This window comes from Coregonus clupeaformis, unplaced genomic scaffold (genome assembly GCF_020615455.1).
Source record: "Coregonus clupeaformis isolate EN_2021a unplaced genomic scaffold, ASM2061545v1 scaf1262, whole genome shotgun sequence".
Classification (NCBI taxonomy): domain Eukaryota; kingdom Metazoa; phylum Chordata; class Actinopteri; order Salmoniformes; family Salmonidae; genus Coregonus; species Coregonus clupeaformis.
The window spans coordinates 65001-90393 of record NW_025534716.1 but is presented as its reverse complement, the minus strand read 5'-3'; the positions used below and the strand labels follow the sequence as shown (position 1 = coordinate 90393).

General features: G+C 42.6%; 1 protein-coding gene across 1 annotated transcript in view; it reads right to left on the bottom strand.

Annotated features, from left to right (window-relative positions):
• Nucleotides 1-25393, bottom strand: part of LOC121560038 (voltage-dependent T-type calcium channel subunit alpha-1H-like) — a 106171-nt gene that overhangs the window by 58885 nt on the left and 21893 nt on the right. Inside the window, 2 exon segments of the mRNA XM_045217875.1 lie at nt 191-263; nt 9619-9730. Of these exon segments, the coding sequence (XP_045073810.1) occupies nt 191-263; nt 9619-9730 (185 nt within the window).

Below are 25393 nucleotides of genomic sequence, written 5' to 3'. Positions count from 1 at the left end.
AGAAACATCTCCGTTGGACAATAAGAGGACATTTAGGTCCGTACTTCTATAGAAATGTCTCCGTTGGACAATAAGAGGACATTTAGGTCTGTACTTCTATAGAAACGTCTCCGTTGGACAATGAGAGGCTTTGGCGCATTTTCCTAATTTTTTATTCTAACTTTGAAATTCAATTTTAAATGTCACCTACCTAGAACACCCAGAGCCACCATCTTCACCAGCATCTCCACCGCAAAGAACGCAAAGATACCATCATCCAGAGCCTAACACACACAGACACGCACACAGAGACACACACACACACACACACACACACACACACACACACACACACACACACACACACACACAGAGACACACATACACACAGAGACACACACACAGAGTAACACACACACACACAGACACACACACACACACAGAGAGAGACATACACACACACACACAGACACACACACACAGACACACACACACACACACACGACACACACACACAACACACACACAGAGAGACACACACACACACAGAGACACACACAGAGGAAGGCATTGAGTACTGTAGTTGGCTATCACACAGTAAAAGCTGGTTGTTTATTTAATGTTATTTATATTCATAGTGATGTTTATAGCAGAGAGATGTTTTAACCCCAGAGGAGTGCATTCTGGGATAATTCTGTCTCTGACCTCCGACCCCTTAATCCCACCGCTGGAACTGGCGCTGCTGTTTTCCCACAAAACCAACAAATCTTCTACTCTACATCTTGAGGTGGTAACCCTTCAACTGATCCAGTGGTGCTGTTAAACATCTTGAGGTGGTAACCCTTCAACTGATCCAGTGGTGCTGTTAAACATCTTGAGGTGGTAACCCTTCAACTGATCCAGTGGTGCTGTTAAACATCTTGAGGTGGTAACCCTTCAACTGATCCAGTGGTGCTGTTAAACATCTTGAGGTGGTAACCCTTCAACTGATCCAGTGGTGCTGTTAAACATCTTGAGGTGGTAACCCTTCAACTGATCCAGTGGTGCTGTTAAACATCTTGAGGTGGTAACCCTTCAACTGATCCAGTGGTGCTGTTAAACATCTTGAGGTGGTTACCCTTCAACTGATCCAGTGGTGCTGTTAAACATCTTGAGGTGGTAACCCTTCAACTGATCCAGTGGTGCTGTTAAACATCTTGAGGTGGTAACCCTTCAACTGATCCAGTGGTGCTGTTAAACATCTTGAGGTGGTAACCCTTCAACTGATCCAGTGGTGCTGTTAAACATCTTGAGCTGGTAACCCTTCAACTGATCCAGTGGTGCTGTTAAACATCTTGAGGTGGTAACCCTTCAACTGATCCAGTGGTGCTGTTAAACATCTTGAGGTGGTAACCCTTCAACTGATCCAGTGGTGCTGTTAAACATCTTGAGGTGGTAACCCTTCAACTGATCCAGTGGTGCTGTTAAACATCTTGAGGTGGTAACCCTTCAACTGATCCACTGGTGCTGTTAAACATCTTGAGGTGGTAACCCTTCAACTGATCCAGTGGTGCTGTTAAACATCTTGAGGTGGTAACCCTTCAACTGATCCAGTGGTGCTGTTAAACATCTTGAGGTGGTAACCCTTCAACTGATCCAGTGGTGCTGTTAAACATCTTGAGGTGGTAACCCTTCAACTGATCCAGTGGTGCTGTTAAACATCTTGAGGTGGTAACCCTTCAACTGATCCAGTGGTGCTGTTAAACATATTGAGGTGGTAACCCTTCAACTGATCCAGTGGTGCTGTTAAACATCTTGAGGTGGTAACCCTTCAACTGATCCAGTGGTGCTGTTAAACATCTTGAGGTGGTAACCCTTCAACTGATCCAGTGGTGCTGTTAAACATCTTGAGGTGGTAACCCTTCAACTGATCCAGTGGTGCTGTTAAACATCTTGAGGTGGTAATCCTTCAACTGATCCAGTGGTGCTGTTAAACATCTTGAGGTGGTAACCCTTCAACTGATCCAGGGGTGCTGTTAAACATCTTGAGGTGGTAACTCTTCAACTGATCCAGTGGTGCTGTTAAACATCTTGAGGTGGTTACCCTTCAACTGATCAGTGGTGCTGTTAAACATCTTGAGGTGGTAACCCTTCAACTGATCCAGTGGTGCTGTTAAACATCTTGAGGTTGTAACCGTTTAACTGATCAGTGGTGCTGTTAAACATCTTGAGGTGGTAACCCTTCAACTGATCCAGTGGTGCTGTTAAACATCTTGAGGTGGTAACCCTTCAACTGATCCAGTGGTGCTGTTAAACATCTTGAGGTGGTAACCCTTCAACTGATCCAGTGGTGCTGTTAAACATCTTGAGGTGGTAACCCTTCAACTGATCCAGTGGTGCTGTTAAACATCTTGAGGTGGTAACCCTTCAACTGATCCAGTGGTGCTGTTAAACATCTTGAGGTGGTAACCCTTCAACTGATCCAGTGGTGCTGTTAAACATCTTGAGGTGGTAACCCTTCAACGGATCCAGTGGTGCTGTTAAACATCTTGAGGTGGTAACCCTTCAACTGATCCAGTGGTGCTGTTAAACATCTTGAGGTGGTAACCCTTCAACTGATCCAGTGGTGCTGTTAAACATCTTGAGGTGGTAACCCTTCAACTGATCCAGTGGTGCTGTTAAACATCTTGAGGTGGTAACCCTTCAACTGATCCAGTGGTGCTGTTAATCATCTTGAGGTGGTAACCCTTCAACTGATCAGTGGTGCTGTTAAACATCTTGAGGTGGTAACCCTTCAACTGATCCAGTGGTGCTGTTAAACATCTTGAGGTGGTAACCCTTCAACTGATCCAGTGGTGCTGTTAAACATCTTGAGGTGGTAACCCTTCAACTGATCCACTGGTGCTGTTAAACATCTTGAGGTGGTAACCCTTCAACTGATCCAGTGGTGCTGTTAAACATCTTGAGGTGGTAACCCTTCAACTGATCCACTGGTGCTGTTAAACATCTTGAGGTGGTAACCCTTCAACTGATCCAGTGGTGCTGTTAAACATCTTGAGGTGGTAACCCTTCAACTGATCCAGTGGTGCTGTTAAACATCTTGAGGTGGTAACCCTTCAACTGATCCAGTGGTGCTGTTAAACATCTTGAGGTGGTAACCCTTCAACTGATCCAGTGGTGCTGTTAAACATCTTGAGGTGGTAACCCTTCAACTGATCCAGTGGTGCTGTTAAACATCTTGAGGTGGTAACCCTTCAACTGATCCAGTGGTGCTGTTAAACATCTTGAGGTGGTAACCCTTCAACTGATCCAGTGGTGCTGTTAAACATCTTGAGGTGGTAACCCTTCAACTGATCCAGTGGTGCTGTTAAACATCTTGAGGTGGTAACCCTTCAACTGATCCAGTGGTGCTGTTAAACATCTTGAGGTGGTAACCCTTCAACTGATCCAGTGGTGCTGTTAAACATCTTGAGGTGGTAACCCTTCAACTGATCCAGTGGTGCTGTTAAACATCTTGAGGTGGTAACCCTTCAACTGATCCAGTGGTGCTGTTAAACATCTTGAGGTGGTAACCCTTCAACTGATCCAGTGGTGCTGTTAAACATCTTGAGGTGGTAACCCTTCAACTGATCCAGTGGTGCTGTTAAACATCTTGAGGTGGTAACCCTTCAACTGATCAGTGGTGCTGTTAAACATCTTGAGGTGGTAACCCTTCAACTGATCCAGTGGTGCTGTTAAACATCTTGAGGTGGTAACCCTTCAACTGATCAGTGGTGCTGTTAAACATCTTGAGGTGGTAACCCTTCAACTGATCCAGTGGTGCTGTTAAACATCTTGAGGTGGTAACCCTTCAACTGATCCAGTGGTGCTGTTAAACATCTTGAGGTGGTAACCCTTCAACTGATCCAGTGGTGCTGTTAAACATCTTGAGGTGGTAACCCTTCAACTGATCCAGTGGTGCTGTTAAACATCTTGAGGTGGTAACCCTTCAACTGATCCAGTGGTGCTGTTAAACATCTTGAGGTGGTAACCCTTCAACTGATCCAGTGGTGCTGTTAAACATCTTGAGGTGGTAACCCTTCAACTGATCCAGTGGTGCTGTTAAACATCTTGAGGTGGTAACCCTTCAACTGATCCAGTGGTGCTGTTAAACATCTTGAGGTGGTAACCCTTCAACTGATCCAGTGGTGCTGTTAAACATCTTGAGGTGGTAACCCTTCAACTGATCCAGTGGTGCTGTTAAACATCTTGAGGTGGTAACCCTTCAACTGATCCAGTGGTGCTGTTAAACATCTTGAGGTGGTAACCCTTCAACTGATCCACTGGTGCTGTTAAACATCTTGAGGTGGTAACCCTTCAACTGATCCAGTGGTGCTGTTAAACATCTTGAGGTGGTAACCCTTCAACTGATCCAGTGGTGCTGTTAAACATCTTGAGGTGGTAACCCTTCAACTGATCCAGTGGTGCTGTTAAACATCTTGAGGTGGTAACCCTTCAACTGATCCAGTGGTGCTGTTAAACATCTTGAGGTGGTAACCCTTCAACTGATCCAGTGGTGCTGTTAAACATCTTGAGGTGGTAACCCTTCAACTGATCCAGTGGTGCTGTTAAACATCTTGAGGTGGTAACCCTTCAACTGATCCAGTGGTGCTGTTAAACATCTTGAGGTGGTAACCCTTCAACTGATCCAGTGGTGCTGTTAATCATCTTGAGGTGGTAACCCTTCAACTGATCAGTGGTGCTGTTAAACATCTTGAGGTGGTAACCGTTCAACTGATCCACTGGTGCTGTTAAACATCTTGAGGTGGTAACCCTTCAACTGATCCAGTGGTGCTGTTAAACATCTTGAGGTGGTAACCCTTCAACTGATCCAGTGGTGCTGTTAAACATCTTGAGGTGGTAACCCTTCAACTGATCCACTGGTGCTGTTAAACATCTTGAGGTGGTAACCCTTCAACTGATCCAGTGGTGCTGTTAAACATCTTGAGGTGGTAACCCTTCAACTGATCCAGTGGTGCTGTTAAACATCTTGAGGTGGTAACCCTTCAACTGATCCAGTGGTGCTGTTAAACATCTTGAGGTGGTAACCCTTCAACTGATCCACTGGTGCTGTTAAACATCTTGAGGTGGTAACCCTTCAACTGATCCAGTGGTGCTGTTAAACATCTTGAGGTGGTAACCCTTCAACTGATCCAGTGGTGCTGTTAAACATCTTGGAGGTGGTAACCCTTCAACTGATCCAGTGGTGCTGTTAAACATCTTGAGGTGGTAACCCTTCAACTGATCCAGTGGTGCTGTTAAACATCTTGAGGTGGTAACCCTTCAACTGATCAGTGGTGCTGTTAAACATCTTGAGGTGGTAACCCTTCAACTGATCCAGTGGTGCTGTTAAACATCTTGAGGTGGTAACCCTTCAACTGATCCAGTGGTGCTGTTAAACATCTTGAGGTGGTAACCCTTCAACTGATCAGTGGTGCTGTTAAACATCTTGAGGTGGTTACCCTTCAACTGATCCAGTGGTGCTGTTAAACATCTTGAGGTGGTAACCCTTCAACTGATCCAGTGGTGCTGTTAAACATCTTGAGGTGGTAACCCTTCAACTGATCCAGTGGTGCTGTTAAACATCTTGAGGTGGTAACCCTTCAACTGATCCAGTGGTGCTGTTAAACATCTTGAGGTGGTAACCCTTCAACTGATCCAGTGGTGCTGTTAAACATCTTGAGGTGGTTACCCTTCAACTGATCCAGTGGTGCTGTTAAACATCTTGAGGTGGTAACCCTTCAACTGATCCAGTGGTGCTGTTAAACATCTTGAGGTGGTAACCCTTCAACTGATCCAGTGGTGCTGTTAAACATCTTGAGGTGGTAACCCTTCAACTGATCCAGTGGTGCTGTTAAACATCTTGAGGTGGTAACCCTTCAACTGATCCAGTGGTGCTGTTAAACATCTTGAGGTGGTTACCCTTCAACTGATCCAGTGGTGCTGTTAAACATCTTGAGGTGGTAACCCTTCAACTGATCCAGTGGTGCTGTTAAACATCTTGAGGTGGTAACCCTTCAACTGATCCAGTGGTGCTGTCTCCATTTATTTATATCTAACGTCCTTCTGTCTCCATTTATTTATATCTAACGTCCTTCTGTCTCCTCCATTTATTTATATCTAACGTCCCTCGGTCTCCTCCATTTATTTATATCTAACGTCCTTCTGTCTCCTCCATTTATTTATATCTAACGTCCTTCTGTCTCCTCCATTTATTTATATCTAACGTCCTTCTGTCTCCTCCATTTATTTATATCTAACGTCCTTCTGTCTCCTCCATTTATTTATATCTAACGTCCTTCTGTCTCCTCCATTTATTTATATCTAACGTCCTTCTGTCTCCTCCATTTATTTATATCTAACGTCCTTCTGCCTCCATGTATTTATATCTAACGTCCTTCTGCCTCCTCCATTTATTTATATCTAACGTCCTTCTGTCTCCATTTATTTATATCTAACGTCCTTCTGTCTCCATTCATTTATATCTAACGTCCTTCTGTCTCCATTCATTTATATCTAACGTCCTTCTGTCTCCTCCATTTATTTATATCTAACGTCCTTCTGTCTCCTCCATTTATTTATATCTAACGTCCTTCTGTCTCCTCCATTTATATATATCTAACGTCCTTCTGTCTCCTCCATTTATATATATCTAACGTCCTTCTGTCTCATCCATTTATTTATATCTAACGTCCTTCTGTCTCCATTTACTTATATCTAACGTCCTTCTGTCTCCATTTAATTATATCTAACGTCCTTCTGTCTCCATTTATTTATATCTAACGTCCTTCTGTCTCCTCCATTTATTTATATCTAACGTCCTTCTGTCTCCTCCATTTATTTATATCTAACGTCCTTCTGTCTCCATTTATTTATATCTAACGTCCTTCTGTCTCCTCCATTTATTTATATCTAACGTCCTTCTGTCTTCTCCATTTATTTATATCTAACGTCCTTCTGCCTCCTCTATTTATTTATATCTAACGTCCTTCTGTCTCCTCCATTTATTTATATCTAACGTCCTTCTGTCTCCTCCATTTATTTATATCTAACGTCCTTCTGTCTCCTTTTATTTATATCTAACGTCCTTCTGTCTCCATTTATTTATATCTAACGTCCTTCTGTCTCCTCCATTTATTTATATCTAACGTCCTTCTGTCTCCTCCATTTATTTATATCTAATGTCCTTCTGTCTCCTCCATTTATTTATATCTAACGTCCTTCTGTCTCCATTCATTTATATCTAACGTCCTTCTGTCTCCATTCATTTATATCTAACGTCCTTCTGTCTCCTCCATTTATTTATATCTAACGTCCTTCTGTCTCCTCCATTTATTTATATCTAACGTCCTTCTGTCTCCTCCATTTATATATATCTAACGTCCTTCTGTCTCCTCCATTTATTTATATCTAACGTCCTTCTGCCTCCATTTATTTATATCTAACGTCCTTCTGTCTCCTCCATTTATTTATATCTAACGTCCTTCTGTCTCCATTTATTTATATCTAACGTCCTTCTGTCTCCATTTATTTATATCTAACGTCCTTCTGTCTCCATTTATTTATATCTAACGTCCTTCTGTCTCCATTCATTTATATCTAACGTCCTTCTGCCTCCTCCATTTATTTATATCTAACGTCCTTCTGCCTCCTCCATTTATTTATATCTAACGTCCTTCTGTCTCCTCCATTTATTTATATCTAACGTCCTTCTGTCTCCTCCATTTATTTATATCTAAAGTCCTTCTGTCTCCTCCATTTATTTATATCTAACGTCCTTCTGTCTCCTCCATTTATTTATATCTAACGTCCTTCTGTCTCCTCCATTTATTTATATCTAACGTCCTTCTGTCTCCTCCATTTATTTATATCTAACGTCCTTCTGTCTCCTCCATTTATTTATATCTAACGTCCTTCTGTCTCCTCCATTTATTTATATCTAACGTCCTTCTGTCTCCTCCATTTATTTATATCTAACGTCCTTCTGCCTCCATTTATTTATATCTAACGTCCTTCTGTCTCCTCCATTTATTTATATCTAACGTCCTTCTGTCTCCATTTATTTATATCTAACGTCCTTCTGTCTCCATTTATTTATATCTAACGTCCTTCTGCCTCCTCCATTTATTTATATCTAACGTCCTTCTGCCTCCTCCATTTATTTATATCTAACGTCCTTCTGCCTCCTCCATTTATTTATATCTAACGTCCTTCTGTCTCCATTTATTTATATCTAACGTCCTTCTGCCTCCATTTATTTATATCTAATGTCCTTCTGTCTCCTCCATTTATTTATATCTAACGTCCTTCTGTCTCCATTTATTTATATCTAACGTCCTTCTGTCTCCTCCATTTATTTATATCTAATGTCCTTCTGTCTCCATTTATTTATATCTAACGTCCTTCTGTCTCCTCCATTTATTTATATCTAACGTCCTTCTGTCTCCTCCATTTATTTATATCTAACGTCCTTCTGTCTCCTCCATTTATTTATATCTAACGTCCTTCTGTCTCCATTTATTTATATCTAACGTCCTTCTGCCATGCATCTCTCTCCTCCATATATTTATATCTGTTCAATCAAACCAATAAAATACACTCCCTCTCCTTATGTATTTGGACAGTAAGGCTACAATTTAGAATGTATCTCTTCATTTCTGCATAACATATCCACGACACAACCAAAACAAACCGCAAATGCATCCAACGACTTTGTAGAGTCACAAGCTTGATGTAGTCATTTTGTAGCGTCACAAGCTTGATGTAGTCATTTTGTAGCGTCACAAGCTTGATGTAGTCATTTTGTAGCGTCACAAGCTTGATGTAGTCATTGCGTAGCGTCACAAGCTTGATGTAGTCATTGCGTAGCGTCACAAGCTTGATGTAGTCATTGCGTAGCGTCAGAAGCTTGATGTAGTCATTTTGTAGCGTCAGAAGCTTGATGTAGTCATTGCGTAGCGTCAGAAGCTGGATGTAGTCATTGCGTAGCGTCAGAAGCTTGATGTAGTCATTTCGTAGCGTCAGAAGCTTGATGTAGTCATTGCGTAGCGTCAGAAGCTTGATGTAGTCATTGCGTAGCGTCAGAAGCTTGATGTAGTCATTGCGTAGCGTCAGAAGCTTGATGTAGTCATTGCGTAGCGTCAGAAGCTTGATGTAGTCATTTTGTACCGTCACAAGCTTGATGTAGTCATTTTGTAGCGTCACAAGCTTGATGTAGTCATTTTGTAGCGTCACAAGCTTGATGTAGTCATTTTGTAGCGTCACAAGCTTGATGTAGTCATTTTGTAGCGTCACAAGCTTGATGTAGTCATTGCGTGCTACAAATATAGGATCAAATATTACACTTTTGACTACTTTAATACACTAAGTGAATTTGTCCAAATACATCTGACATTTTCAAAGGGGGGCACTAGATAAATAAGGTGCTTTCATTTCTAAACAGTAAAAAAGGATATGAATGAAAAATTGAAAGGTGACATTCTGTACTGTCTCGTATGAAACCCTGGATCTCAAATCCAAAAACGCTGGAGTATAGAGCCAAATGTACCCAAACAAAATGTTAGCTTCACTGTCCAAATAAATACGGGAGGGACATTGGACGTAAGGAGCAAGTCAACTCACCTGTAGGAAGGAGCAGCGGTTGTTGAGACAGTGAACGTCGTCACAGGGCTGGAACATTCCCAACGTCACACAGTTCAGAAGAATAGCCAGCATTGAGACACGCTCAAACCACGTAGAGACAGGAGTTAAGGAACATAGAAACCAGCTAGAGAGTAGAATATAAACCAGCTAGAGACAGGAGTTAAGGAACATAGAAACCAGCTAGAGAGTAGAATATAAACCAGCTGGAGACAGGAGTTAAGGAACATAGAAACCAGCTAGAGAGTAGAATATAAACCAGCTAGAGACAGGAGTTAAGGAAAATAGAAACCAGCTAGAGAGTAGAATATAAACCAGCTAGAGACAGGAGTTAAGGAACATAGAAACCAGCTAGAGAGTAGAATATAAACCAGCTGGAGACAGGAGTTAAGGAACATAGAAACCAGCTAGAGAGTAGAATATAAACCAGCTAGAGACAGGAGTTAAGGAACATAGAAACCAGCTAGAGAGTAGAATATAAACCAGCTAGAGACAGGAGTTAAGGAACATAGAAACCAGCTAGAGAGTAGAATATAAACCAGCTAGAGACAGGAGTTAAGGAACATAGAAACCAGCTAGAGAGTAGAATATAAACCAGCTAGAGACAGGAGTTAAGGAACATAGAAACCAGCTAGAGAGTAGAATATAAACCAGCTAGAGACAGGCGTTAAGGAACATAGAAACCAGCTAGAGAGTAGAATACAAACCAGCTAGAGACAGGAGTTAAGGAACATAGAAACCAGCTAGAGAGTAGAATATAAACCAGCTAGAGACAGGAGTTAAGGAACATAGAAACCAGCTAGTTTGGGTCCTGGATGCTGATTGGCTGAACGCTGTGGTATACAGTGCATTCGGAAAGTATTCAGACCCCTTCACTTTCTCCACATTCTGTTACGTTACAGCCTTATTCTAACATTGATTAAATCGTTTTTTTCCCTCATCAATATACACATAATACCCCATAATGACAAAGATACATTTTTTTAAATAAAAAACAACAACTGAAATATCACATTTACATAAGTATTCAGACCCTTTACTCAGTACTTTGTTGAAGCACCTTTGGCAGCGATTACAGCCTCAAGTCTTCTTGGGTATGACGCTACAAGCTTGGCACACCTGTATTTGGGGAGTTTCTCCCATTCTTCTCTGCAGATCCTCTCAAGCTCTGTCAGGTTGGATGGGGAGCGTCGCTGCACAGCTATTTTCAGGTCTCTCCAGAGATGTTAGATCAGGTTCAAGTCCGGGCTCTGGCTGGGCCACTCAAGGACATTCAGGGACTTGTCCCGAAGCCACTCCTGCGTTGTCTTGGCTGTGTGCTTAGGGTTGTTGTCCTGTTGGAAGGTGAACCTTCGACCCAGTCTGAGGTCCTGAACCCCCTGGAGCAGGTTTTCATAAAGGATCTCTCTGTACTTTGCTCCGTTCATGTGTGGATTGATGAGGGGAAAAAAACGATTTAATCCATTTTAGAATAAGGCTGTAACGTAACAAAATGTGGAAAAAGTCATGGGGTCTGAATACTTTCCGATTGCACTGCATATACATCAGTCTGGGTTCACATCCCCCCCACAGACCCTGGACCATATATACATCAGTCTGGGTTCACATCCCCCCCACAGACCCTGGAACATATATACATCAGTCTGGGTTCACATCCCCCCCACAGACCCTGGACCATATATACATCAGTCTGGGTTCACATCCCCCCACAGACCCTGGACCCTATATACATCAGTCTGGGTTCACATCCCCCCCACAGACCCTGGACCATATATACATCAGTCTGGGTTCACATCCCCCCCACAGACCCTGGACCATATATACATCAGTATGGGTTCACATCCCCCCCACAGACCCTGGACCATATATACATCAGTCTGGGTTCACATCCCCCCCACAGACCCTGGACCATATATACATCAGTCTGGGTTCACATCCCCCCCACAGACCCTGGACCATATATACATCAGTCTGGGTTCACATCCCCCCCACAGACCCTGGACCATATATACATCGGGAACCTGTCCTGTCATCCCTGTCCTGTCCATTCAATATAACCACGACAGAGTCATCCTGTCTTATCCATTCAATATAACCACAACAGAGTCATCCTGTCTTATCCATTCAATATAACCACGACAGAGAGAGGCATCCTGTCTTATCCATTCAATATAACCACGACAGAGTCATCCTGTCTTATCCATTCAATATAACCACAACAGAGTCATCCTGTCTTATCCATTCAATATAACCACGACAGAGAGAGGCATCCTGTCTTATCCATTCAATATAACCACGACAGAGTCATCCTGTCTTTTCCATTCAATATAACCACGACAGAGTCATCCTGTCTTATCCATTCAATATAACCACAAGAGAGGGGTAACTCAGTAATCTGTTGTCTCAGCCGGGGTAACTCAGTAATCTGTTGTCTCAGCCGGGGTAACTCAGTAATCTGTTGTCTCAGCCGGGGGTAACTCAGTAATCTGTTGTCTCTGCCGGGGGTAACTCAGTAATCTGTTGTCTCTGCCGGGGTAACTCAGTAATCTGTTGTCTCTGCCGGGGGTAACTCAGTAATCTGTTGTCTCTGCCGGGGGTAACTCAGTAATCTGTTGTCTCAGCCGGGGGTAACTCAGTAATCTGTTGTCTCAGCCGGGGGTAACTCAGTAATCTGTTGTCTCTGCCGGGGTAACTCAGTAATCTGTTGTCTCTGCCGGGGGTAACTCAGTAATCTGTTGTCTCTGCCGGGGGTAACTCAGTAATCTGTTGTCTCTGCCGGGGTAACTCAGTAATCTGTTGTCTCTGCCGGGGGTAACTCAGTAATCTGTTGTCTCTGCCGGGGGTAACTCAGTAATCTGTTGTCTCAGCCGGGGGTAACTCAGTAATCTGTTGTCTCTGCCGGGGGTAACTCAGTAATCTGTTGTCTCAGCCGGGAGTAACTCAGTAATCTGTTGTCTCTGCCGGGGGTAACTCAGTAATCTGTTGTCTCAGCCGGGGGTAACTCAGTAATCTGTTGTCTCAGCCGGGGGTAACTCAGTAATCTGTTGTCTCAGCCGGGGGTAACTCAGTAATCTGTTGTCTCAGCCGGGGGTAACTCAGTAATCTGTTGTCTCAGCCGGGGGTAACTCAGTAATCTGTTGTCTCTGCCGGGGGTAACTCAGTAATCTGTTGTCTCTGCCGGGGTAACTCAGTAATCTGTTGTCTCTGCCGGGGGTAACTCAGTAATCTGTTGTCTCTGCCGGGGGTAACTCAGTAATCTGTTGTCTCTGCCGGGGGTAACTCAGTAATCTGTTGTCTCTGCTGGGGGTAACTCAGTAATCTGTTGTCTCAGCCGGGGGTAACTCAGTAATCTGTTGTCTCTGCCGGGGTAACTCAGTAATCTGTTGTCTCTGCCGGGGTAACTCAGTAATCTGTTGTCTCTGCCGGGGGTAACTCAGTAATCTGTTGTCTCTGCCGGGGTAACTCAGTAATCTGTTGTCTCTGCCGGGGTAACTCAGTAATCTGTTGTCTCTGCCGGGGTAACTCAGTAATCTGTTGTCTCTGCCGGGGGTAACTCAGTAATCTGTTGTCTCTGCCGGGGGTAACTCAGTAATCTGTTGTCTCTGCCGGGGTAACTCAGTAATCTGTTGTCTCAGACGGGGTAACTCAGTAATCTGTTGTCTCAGCCGGGGGTAACTCAGTAATCTGTTGTCTCAGCCGGGGGTAACTCAGTAATCTGTTGTCTCAGCCGGGGTAACTCAGTAATCTGTTGTCTCTGCCGGGGGTAACTCAGTAATCTGTTGTCTCAGCCGGGGGTAACTCAGTAATCTGTTGTCTCTGCCGGGGGTAACTCAGTAATCTGTTGTCTCTGCCGGGGGTAACTCAGTAATCTGTTGTCTCTGCCGGGGGTAACTCAGTAATCTGTTGTCTCTGCCGGGGGTAACTCAGTAATCTGTTGTCTCTGCCGGGGGTAACTCAGTAATCTGTTGTCTCTGCATCAAACTAAAATATTTTACTGAGAGACAGACACTATAACAGGACATCCTTCTGCTTCTCACTCACACACACACACACACATACACAGGACACAACATATTAGTGCTAACACACACAGACAGACAGACAGACAGACAGACAGACAGACAGACAGACAGACAGACAGACAGACAGACAGACAGACAGACAGACAGACAGACAGACAGAGACAGAGAGACCCGGTAGAAGTGCTGAGTGTCTGGTTGTATTCAGGAGCCCAAGGACACAGAACAAAGAGCTCTGAGCATCATTCTGGAACACACACATACATCACACACACGCTACACACGCTACACACACTACACACACTACACACACTACACACAAAGAACACACTACACACACTACACACACTACACACCACACACTACACACTACACACACTACACACACTACACACACTACACACGCTACACACACTACACACAAAGACTACACACTCTCTCAGAGGCCTCTTAGTTGTAACAACAGAGTTCTCTCCCCTGATGCAGAGCTCATTTCTGGATGAACAAAGGAACGAACCAGGAAGAAGTGAAGGACGGAAGGAGGGAGGAATTTAGAGGAGAGGAGGAGAGTAGGGGGGGGGGGGGGAGGGGGGGGGGGGTGAAATAAGTTACATCTTCAATATTGGGTTTCCCTTGGTTGCTTGGTAACCTACAGTCCCATGACACTCACACTGCATCCCCGTCCCCCCACCGCACTGAGAGGGTGTCTTTGGGGGCAGAATTAATGAGACCAGTCCTTAATTACACACAAGACAGGAGAAAGACTGTGTGTGTGTGTATAGTGTGTGTGTGTGTATAGTGTGTGTGTATAGTGTGTTCACATCAGAGAGTGAAAAAGTCAGCACTAAATTCATCAACATTCTCTCTCTGTCTCTCCTCGGTCTGTCTCTGTATGTGAATGTGTGTGTGTGTGTGTGTGTGTGTGTGTGTGTGTGTGTGTGTGTGTGTGTGTGTGTGTGTGTGTGTGTGTGTGTGTGTGTGTGAGTGTGTGAGTGTGTGTGTGTGTGTGTGTGTGTGTGTGTGTGTGTGTGTGTGTGTGTGTGTGTGTGTGTGTGTGTGTGTGTGTGTGTGAGTGCCAGACCAAACAGAGAGTAGAGCGTAATTCTGGTTGTCATGGGAACCACCGTCTCTCACCGTGGGAACAGACTGGTGGGTCAGGTGCTGTGTTGTCACTGTGACGCTACACATCACTACACAACCAACCCACAACCAACCCACAACCAACCCACAACCAACACATCACTACACAACCAACCCACAGCCAACCCATAACCGACACAACACAACTACCACACAACCAAGACACAACCAAGACACAACCAGCACACTCCTAAACTACAAACTATTTGTAATGCACCTGGCATATCAATGAATGACACACACACACAGGGAGAGGCGGGGTCAAGTAATGGATGCTGGGAGCACAGTAACCATCACAACCCTATCACTCACTATCACCACGGAAACACAGAGGAAACATCCTCTCTAGTGCAAACCCTCCGTCTCTCTCTGTCTCTCTCTCTCTCTGTCTCTCTCTCTCTCTCTCTCTCTGTCTCTCTCTCTCTGTCTCTCCATCTCTCCCTGTCTCCCTCCCTCTCTCTCTCTCTCTCTCTTTCTTTCTCTCTCTCTCTCCATCTCTCTCCATCTCTCGCTGTCTCCCTCCCTCCCTCCCTCTCTCTCTCCTCCATCTCTCGCTGTCTCCCTCCCTCCCTCCCTCTCTCTCTCCATCTCTCCCTGTCTCCCTCCCTCTCTCTCTCCATCTCTCGCTGTCTCCCTCCCTCTCTCTCTCCATCTCTCTCTGTCTCTCTCTCCATCTCTCTCCATCTCTCGCTGTCTCCCTCCCTCTCTCTCTCCATCTCTCCCTGTCTCCCTCCCTCTCTCTCCATCTCTCCCTGTCTCCCTCCCTCTCTCTCTCCATCTCTCCCTGTCTCCCTCCATCTCTCGCTGTCTCCCTCCCTCTCTCTCTCCATCTCTCCCTGTCTCCCTCCCTCTCTCTCCATCTCTCCCTGTCTCCCTCCCTCTCTCTCTCCATCTCTCCCTGTCTCCCTCCCTCTCTCTCTCCATCTCTCCCTGTCTCCCTCCATCTCTCGCTGTCTCCCTCCCTCTCTCTCTCCATCTCTCCCTGTCTCCCTCCCTCTCTCTCTCCATCTCTCCCTGTCTCTCTCCATCTCTCCCTGTCTCCCTCCCTCTCTCTCTCCATCTCTCCCTGTCTCCCTCCATCTCTCGCTGTCTCCCTCCCTCTCTCTCTCCATCTCTCCCTGTCTCCCTCCCTCTCTCTCTCCATCTCTCACTGTCTCCCTCCCTCTCTCTCTCCATCTCTCTCGGTCTCTCTCTCCATCTCTCACTGTCTCCCTCCCTCTCTCTCTCCATCTCTCACTGTCTCCCTCCCTCCATCTCTGTCCTTGAGTTAAACTTTAGTCACCCTGTCAGAAACCAGAACTAACAGCCTCTACAATAATCTACAACTACACTTAATAAAGAGAGAGAGAGGGTGGGGGGGAAGTGGGGAGGGGGGAGGTAGGGAAGTGGAGGGAGGGAGGGAGGATGTGGGGAGGGGGGAGGGAGGAATGGAAGTGGAGGGAGGGAGGAAAGTGGGGAGGGGGGGAGGAGGGAGGGAAGTGGGGAGGGGGGAGGGAGGGAGGGAAAGACAGAGGGAGGAGGGAGGGATGACAAACAGAGGGGTGAAGGGGTCTGGTCTGGTCAGTTCATGTCACAGGGTCAGAAGGTAAATAAACATAAGAAGGTTCACATAAAACTAAATATAACATATCACTAAATATCACATATAACTAAATATAACATATAACTAAATATCACGTATAACTAAATATAACATATAACTAAATATAACATATAACTAAATATAACATATAACTAAATATCACATATAACTAAATATAACATAACTAAATATCACGTATAACTAAATATAACGTATAACTAAATATCACGTATAACTAAATATCACATAACTAAATATCACATATAACTAAATATCACATATAACTAAATATCAAATATCACATAACTAAATACAACATATAACTAAATATCACATATAACTAAATATCACATATAACTAAATACAACATATAACTAAATATCACATATAACTAAATATCAAATATCACATAACTAAATACAACATATAACTAAATATCACATATAACTAAATATCAAATATCACATAACTAAATACAACATATAACTAAATATCACATATAACTAAATATCACATATCACTAAATATCACGTATAACTAAATATAACATATAACTAAATATAACATATAACTAAATACAACATATAACTAAATATCACATATAACTAAATATAACATATAACTAAATATAACGTATAACTAAATATCACGTATAACTAAATATCACGTATAACTAAATATCACGTATAACTAAATATCACATATAACTAAATATAACATATAACTAAATATAACATATAACTAAATATAACATATAACTAAATACAACATATAACTAAATATCACATATAACTAAATATAACATATAACTAAATATCACATATAACTAAATATCACATATAACTAAATATCAAATATAACTAAATATCACATATAACTAAATATCACATATACAGTGGAGAGAACAAGTATTTGATACACTGCCGATTTTGCAGGTTTTCCTACTTACAAAGCATGTAGAGGTCTGTAATTGTTATCATAGGTACACTTCAACTGTGAGAGACTGAATCTAAAACAAAAATCCAGAAAATCACATTGTATGATTTTTAAGTAATTTATTTGCATTTTATTGCATGACATAAGTATTTGATCACCTACCAACCAGTAAGAATTCCAGCTCTCACAGACCTGTTCGTTTTTCTTTAAGAAGCCCTCCTGTTCTCCACTCATTACCTGTATTAACTGCACCTGTTTGAACTCGTTACCTGTATAAAAGACACCTGTCCACACACTCAATCAAACAGACTCCAACCTCTCCACAATGGCCAAGACCAGATGGCTGTGTAAGGACATCAGGGATAAAATTGTAGACCTGCACAAGGCTGGGATGGGCTACAGGACAATAGGCAAGCAGCTTGGTGAGAATGCAACAACTGTTGGCGCAATTATTAGAAAATGGAAGAAGTTCAAGATGACGGTCAATCGACTCGGTCTGGGGCTCCATGCAAGATCTCACCTTGTGGGGCATCAATGATCATGAGGAAGGTGAGGGATCATCCCAGAACTACACGGCAGGACCTGGTCAATGACCTGAAGAGAGCTGGGACCACAGTCTCAAAGAAAACCATTAGTAACACACTACGCCGTCATGGATTAAAATCCTGCAGCGCACGCAAGGTCCCCCTGCTCAAGCCAGCGCATGTCCAGGCCAGTCTGAAGTTTGCCAATGACCATCTGGATGATCCAGAGGAGGAATGGGAGAAGCTCATGTGGTCTGACGAGACAAAAATATAGCTTTTTGGTCTAAACTCCACTCGCCGTGTTTGGAGGAAGAAGAAGGATGAGTACAACCCCAAGAACACTATCCCAACCGTGAAGCATGGAGGTGGAAACATCATTCTTTGGGGATGCTTTTCTGCACAGGGGACAGGACGACTGCATCGTATTGAGGGGAGGATGGATGGGGCCATGTATCGCAAGATCTTGGCCAACAACCTCCTTCCCTCAGTAAGAGCATTGAAAGATGGGTCGTGGCTGGATCTTCCAGCATGACAACGACCCGAAACACACAGCCAGGGCAACTAAGGAGTGGCTCCGTAAGAAGCATCTCAAGGTCCTGGAGTGGCCTAGCCAGTCTCCAGACCTGAACCCAATAGAAAATCTTTGGAGGGAGCTGAAAGTCCGTATTGCCCAGCGACAGCCCCGAAACCTGAAGGATCTGGAGAAGAGGGCCAAAATCCCTGCTGCAGTGTGTGCAAACTTGGTCAAGACCTACAGGAAACGTATGATCTCTGTAATTGCAAACAAAGGTTTCTGTACCAAATATTAAGTTCTGCTTTTCTGATGTATCAAATACTTATGTCATGCAATAAAATGCAAATTAATTACTTAAAAATCATACAATGTGATTTTCTGGATTTTTGTTTTAGATTCCGTCTCTCACAGTTGAAGTGTACCTATGATAAAAATTACAGACCTCTACATGCTTTGTAAGTAGGAAAACCTGCAAAATCGGCAGTGTATCAAATACTTGTTCTCCCCACTGTAACTAATTATCACATATAACTAAATATAACATATAACTAAATATCACATATAACTAAATATCACATATAACTAAATATCACATATAACTAAAATATCACATATAACTACATACAACATATAACGAAATACAACATATAACTAAATACAACATATAACTAAATACAACATATAACTAAATACAACATATAACTAAATATAACATATAACTAAAAATAACATATAACTAAATATCACATATAACTAAATATAACTAAATATAACATAACTAAATATCACATATAACTAAATATAACATATAACTAAATATAACATATAACTAAATATAACATATAACTAAATATCACATATAACTAAATACAACATATAACTAAATATAACATATACCTAAATATAACATATAACTAAATATAACTAAATATCACATATAACTAAATATCACATATAACTAAATATAACTAAATATAACATAACTAAATATAACATATAACTAAATATAACATATAACTAAATATCACATATAACTAAATATAACTAAATATAACATATAACTAAATATAACATATAACTAAATATATCATATAACTAAATATAACAGAACTAAATATAACATATAACTAAATATAACATATAACTAAATATAACATATAACTAAATATAACATATAACTAAATATAACTAAATACAGTGAGGGAAAAAAGTATTTGATCCCCTGCTGATGTTGTACGTTTGCCCACTGACAAAGACATGATCAGTCTATAATTTTAATGGTAGGTTTATTTGAACAGTGAGAGACAGAATAACAACAAAAACATCCAGAAAAACGCATGTCAAAAATTTTATAAATTGATTTGCATTTTAAAGAGGGAAATAAGTATTTGACCCCTCTGCAAAACATGACTTAGTACTTGGTGGCAAAACCCTTGTTGGCAATCACAGAGGTCAGACGTTTCTTGTAGTTGGCCACCAGGTTTGCACACATCTCAGGAGGGATTTTGTTCCACTCCTCTTTGCAGATCTTCTCCAAGTCATTAAGGTTTCGAGGCTGAAGTTTGGCAACTCGAACCTTCAGCTCCCTCCACAGATTTTCTATGGGATTAAGGTCTGGAGACTGGCTAGGCCACTCCAGGACCTTAATGTGCTTCTTCTTGAGCCACTCCTTTGTTACCTTGGCCGTGTGTTTTGGGTCATTGTCATGCTGGAATACCCATCCACGACCCATTTTCAATGCCCTGGCTGAGGGAAAGAGGTTCTCACCCAAGATTTGACGGTCCATGGCCCCGTCCATCGTCCCTTTGATGCGGTGAAGTTGTCCTGTCCCCTTAGCAGAAAAACACCCCCAAAGCATAATGTTTCCACCTCCATGTTTGACGGTGGGGATGGTGTTCTTGGGGTCATGGGCAGCATTCCTCCTCCTCCAAACACGGCGAGTTGAGTTGATGCCAAAGAGCTCCATTTTGGTCTCATCTGACCACAACACTTTCACCCAGTTCTCCTCTGAATCATTCAGATGTTCATTGGCAAACTTCAGACAGGCATGTACAGTGGGGAAAATAAGTATTTAGTCAGCCACCAATTGTGCAAGTTCCCCCACTTAAAAAGATGAGAGAGGCCTGTAATTTTCATCATAGGTACACGTCCACTATGACAGACAAATGAGAAAAAATAATTCAGAAAATCACATTGTAGGATTTTTTTATGAATTTATTTGCAAATTATGGCGGAAAATAAGTATTTGGTCAATAACAAAAGTTTCTCAATACTTTGTTATATACCCTTTGTTGGCAATGACACAGGTCAAACGTTTTCTGTAAGTCTTCACAAGGTTTTCACACACTGTTGCTGGTATTTTGGCCCATTCCTCCATGCAGATCTCCTCTAGAGCAGTGATGTTTTGGGGCTGTCGCTGGGCAACACGGACTTTCAACTCCCTCCAAAGATTTTCTATGGGGTTGAGATCTGGAGACTGGCTAGGCCACTCCAGGACCTTGGAAATGCTTCTTACGAAGCCACCCTTCGCTGCCCGGGCGGTGTGTTTGGGATCATTGTCATGCTGAAAGACCCAGCCACGTTTCATCTTCAATGCCCTTGCTGATGGAAGGAGGTTTTCACTCAAAATCTCACGATACATGGTCCCATTCATTCTTTCCTTTACACGGATCAGTCGTCCCTGGTCCATTTGCAGAAAAACAGCCCCAAAGCATGATGTTTCCACCCCAATGCTTCACAGTAGGTATGGTGTTCTTTGGATGCAACTCAGCATTCTTTGTCCTCCAAACACGACGAGTTGAGTTTTTACCAAAAAGTTCTATTTTGGTTTCATATGACATTCTCCCAATCCTCTTCTGGATCATCCAAATGCACACTAGCAAACTTCAGACGGGCCTGGACATGTACTGGCTTAAGCAGGGGGGACACGTCTGGCACTGCAGGATTTTAGTCCCTGGCGGCGTAGTGTGTTACTAATGGTAGGCTTTGTTACTTTGGTCCCAGCTCTCTGCAGGTTATTCACTAGGTCCCCTGTGTGGTTCGGGGATTTTTGCTCACCGTTCTTGTGATCATTTTGACCCCACGGGGTGAGATCTTGCGTGGAGCCCCAGATCGTGGGAGATTATCAGTGGTCTTGTATGTCTTCCATTTCCTAATAATTGCTCCCACAGTTGATTTCTTCAAACCAAGCTGCTTACCTATTGCAGATTCAGTCTTCCCAGCCTGGTGCAGGTCTACAATTTTGTTTCTGGTGTCCTTTGACAGCTCTTTGGTCTTGGCCATAGTGGAGTTTGGAGTGTGACTGTTTGAGGTTGTGGACAGGTGTCTTTTTATACTGATAACAAGTTCAAACAGGTGCCATTAATACAGGTAACGAGTGGAGGACAGAGGAGCCTCTTAAAGAAGAAGTTACAGGTCTGTGAGAGCCAGAAATCTTGCTTGTTTGTCGGTGACCAAATACTTATTTTCCACCATAATTTGCAATAAATTCATAAAAAATCCTACAATGTGATTTTCTGGATTTTTTTCCTTAATTTGTCTGTCATAGTTGACGTGTACCTATGATGAAAATTACAGGCCTCTCTCATCTTTTTAAGTGGGAGAACTTGCACAATTGGTGGCTGACTAAATACTTTTTTTCCCCACTGTATGTGCTTTCTTGAGCAGGGGGACCTTGCGGGCGCTGCAGGATTTCAGTCCTTCACGGCATAGTGTGTTACCAATTGTTTTCTTGGTGACTATGGTCCCAGCTGCCTTGAGATCATTGACAAGATCCTCCCGTGTAGTTCTGGGCTGATTCCTCACCGCTCTCATGATCATTGCAACTCCACGAGGTGAGATCTTGCATGGAGCCCCAGGCCGAGGGAGATTGACAGGTCTTTTGTGTTTCTTCCATTTGCGAATAATCGCACCAACTGTTGTCACCTTCTCACCAAGCTGCTTGGCGATGGTCTTGTAGCCCATTCCAGCCTTGTGTAGGTCTACAATCTTGTCCCTGACATCCTTGGAGAGCTCTTTGGTCTTGGCCATGGTGGAGAGTTTGGAATCTGATTAATTGATTGCTTCTGTGGACAGGTGTCTTTTATACAGGTAACAAACTGAGATTAGGGGCACACTCTTTAAGAGTGTGCTCCTAATCTCAGCTTGTTACCTGTATAAAAGACACCTGGGAGCCAGACATTTTTCTGATTGAGAGGGGGTCAAATACTTATTTCCCTCATTAAAATGCAAATCAATTTATAACATTTTGACATGCGTTTTTCTGGATTTGTTTGTTGTTATTCTGTCTGTCACTGTTCAAATAAACCTACCATTAAAATTATAGAATGATCATCTCTTTGTCAGTGGGCAAACATACAAAATCAGCAGGGGATCAAATACTTTTTTCCCTCACTGTATAACATATAACTAAATATATCATATAACTAAATATAACATAACTAAATATAACATATAACTAAATATAACATATAACTAAATATAACTAAATATAACATATAACTAAATATAACTAAATATAACATATAACTAAATGTAACATAACTAAATATAACATATAACTAAATATAACTAAATATAACATAACTAAATATATCATATAACTAAATATACAGTGGGGGAAAAAAGTATTTAGTCAGCCACCAATTGTGCAAGTTCTCCCACTTAAAAAGATGAGAGAGGCCTGTAATTTTCATCATAGGTACACGTCAACTATGACAGACAAAATGAGAAACAAAAATCCAGAAAATCACATTGTAGGATTTTTAATGAATTTATTTGCAAATTATGGTGGAAAATAAGTATTTGGTCAATAACAAAAGTTTCTCAATACTTTGTTATATATCCTTTGTTGGCAATGACACAGGTCAAACGTTTTCTGTAAGTCTTCACAAGGTTTTCACACACTGTTGCTGGTATTTTGGCCCATTCCTCCATGCAGATCTCCTCTAGAGCAGTGATGTTTTGGGGCTGTCGCTGGGCAACACGGACTTTCAACTCCCTCCAAAGATTTTCTATGGGGTTGAGATCTGGAGACTGGCTAGGCCACTCCAGGACCTTGAAATGCTTCTTACGAAGCCACTCCTTCGTTGCCCGGGCGGTGTGTTTGGGATCATTGTCATGCTGAAAGACCCAGCCACGTTTCATCTTCAATGCCCTTGCTGATGGAAAGAGGTTTTCACTCAAAATCTCACGATACATGGCCCCATTCATTCTTTCCTTTACACGGATCAGTCGTCCTGGTCCCTTTGCAGAAAAACAGCCCCAAAGCATGATGTTTCCACCCCCATGCTTCACAGTAGGTATGGTGTTCTTTGGATGCAACTCATCATTCTTTGTTCTCCAAACATGACGAGTTGAGTTTTTACCAAAAAGTTCTATTTTGGTTTCATCTGACCATATGACATTCTCCCAATCCTCTTCTGGATCCTCCAAATGCACTCTAGCAAACTTCAGACGGGCCTGGACATGTACTGGCTTAAGCAGGGGGACACGTCTGGCACTGCAGGATTTGAGTCCCTGGCGGCGTAGTGTGTTACTGATGGTAGGCTTTGTTACTTTGGTCCCAGCTCTCTGCAGGTCATTCGCTAGGTCCCCCTGTGTGGTTCTGGGATTTTTGCTCACCGTTCTTGTGATCATTTTGACCCCACGGGGTGAGATCTTGCGTGGAGCCCCAGATCGAGGGAGATTATCAGTGGTCTTGTATGTCTTCCATTTCCTAATAATTGCTCCCACAGTTGATTTCTTCAAACCAAGCTGCTTACCTATTGCAGATTCATTCTTCCCAGCCTGGTGCAGGTCTACAATTTTGTTTCTGGTGTCCTGACAGCTCTTTGGTCTTGGCCATAGTGGAGTTTGGAGTGTGACTGTTTGAGGTTGTGGACAGGTGTCTTTTATACTGATAACAAGTTCAAACAGGTGCCATTAATACAGGTAACGAGTGGAGGACAGAGGAGCCTCTTAAAGAAGAAGTTACAGGTCTGTGAGAGCCAGAAATCTTGCTTGTTTGTAGGTGACCAAATACTTATTTTCCACCATAATTTGCAAATAAATTCAAAAAAAAATCTGGATTTTTTTTTCTCATTTTGTCTGTCATAGTTGACGTGTACCTATGATGAAAATTACAGGCCTCTCTCATCTTTTTAAGTGGGAGAACTTGCACAATTGGTGGCTGACTAAATACTTTTTTCCCCCACTGTAACATATAACTAAATATAACTAATTATAACATATAACTAAATATAACATAACTAAATATAACTAATAACTAAATATAACATATAACTAAATATAACTAAATATAACATAACTAAAGACAAACTCCCTCTCCCTCTCTCTCTCCGTCTCTCTCTCCCTCCCTCCCTCTCTCTCTCTCTCCGTCTCTCTCTCCCTCCCTCCCTCTCTCTCTCTCTCTCTCCGTCTCTCCCTCTCTAAAAGGTCAGGCCATGACATTATAAAATCAAATCTGATCTGTCATCATCCTTCACCCCTGGCCAGAGCAGAGCACCCACACACACCACACAGTGCATGACCTTATATGGTCCCATCATTAGCATACTCATTACCATATAAATACATGTATAAGGTAACATCTATAGAATAAGGATGTCTGTGAGGGGTTAAATTGGGGTCTCTCTCTCTCTCTCTCTCTCTCTCTCTCTCTCTCTCTCTCTCTCTCTCTCTCTCTCTCTCTCTCTCTCTCTCTCTCTCTCTCTCTCTCTCTCTCTCTCTCTCTCTCTCTCTCTCTCTCTCTCTCTCTCTCTCTCTCTCTCTCTCTCTCTCTCTCTCTCTCTCTCTCTCTCTCTCTCTCTCTCTCTCTCTCTCTCTCTCTCTGAAGACTCATTACCATATAAAGACATGTATAAGGTATGCTATGATGACCAATGAGCTAAGATAAGGCAGGGATTTGCCTAGCAGTGATTTATAGATGACCTGGAGCCAGTGGGTTTGGCGACGAATATGTAGTGAGGACCAGCCAACAAGAGCGTACAGGTCACAGTGGTGGGTAGTGTATGGGGCTTTGGTGACAAAACGGATGGCACTG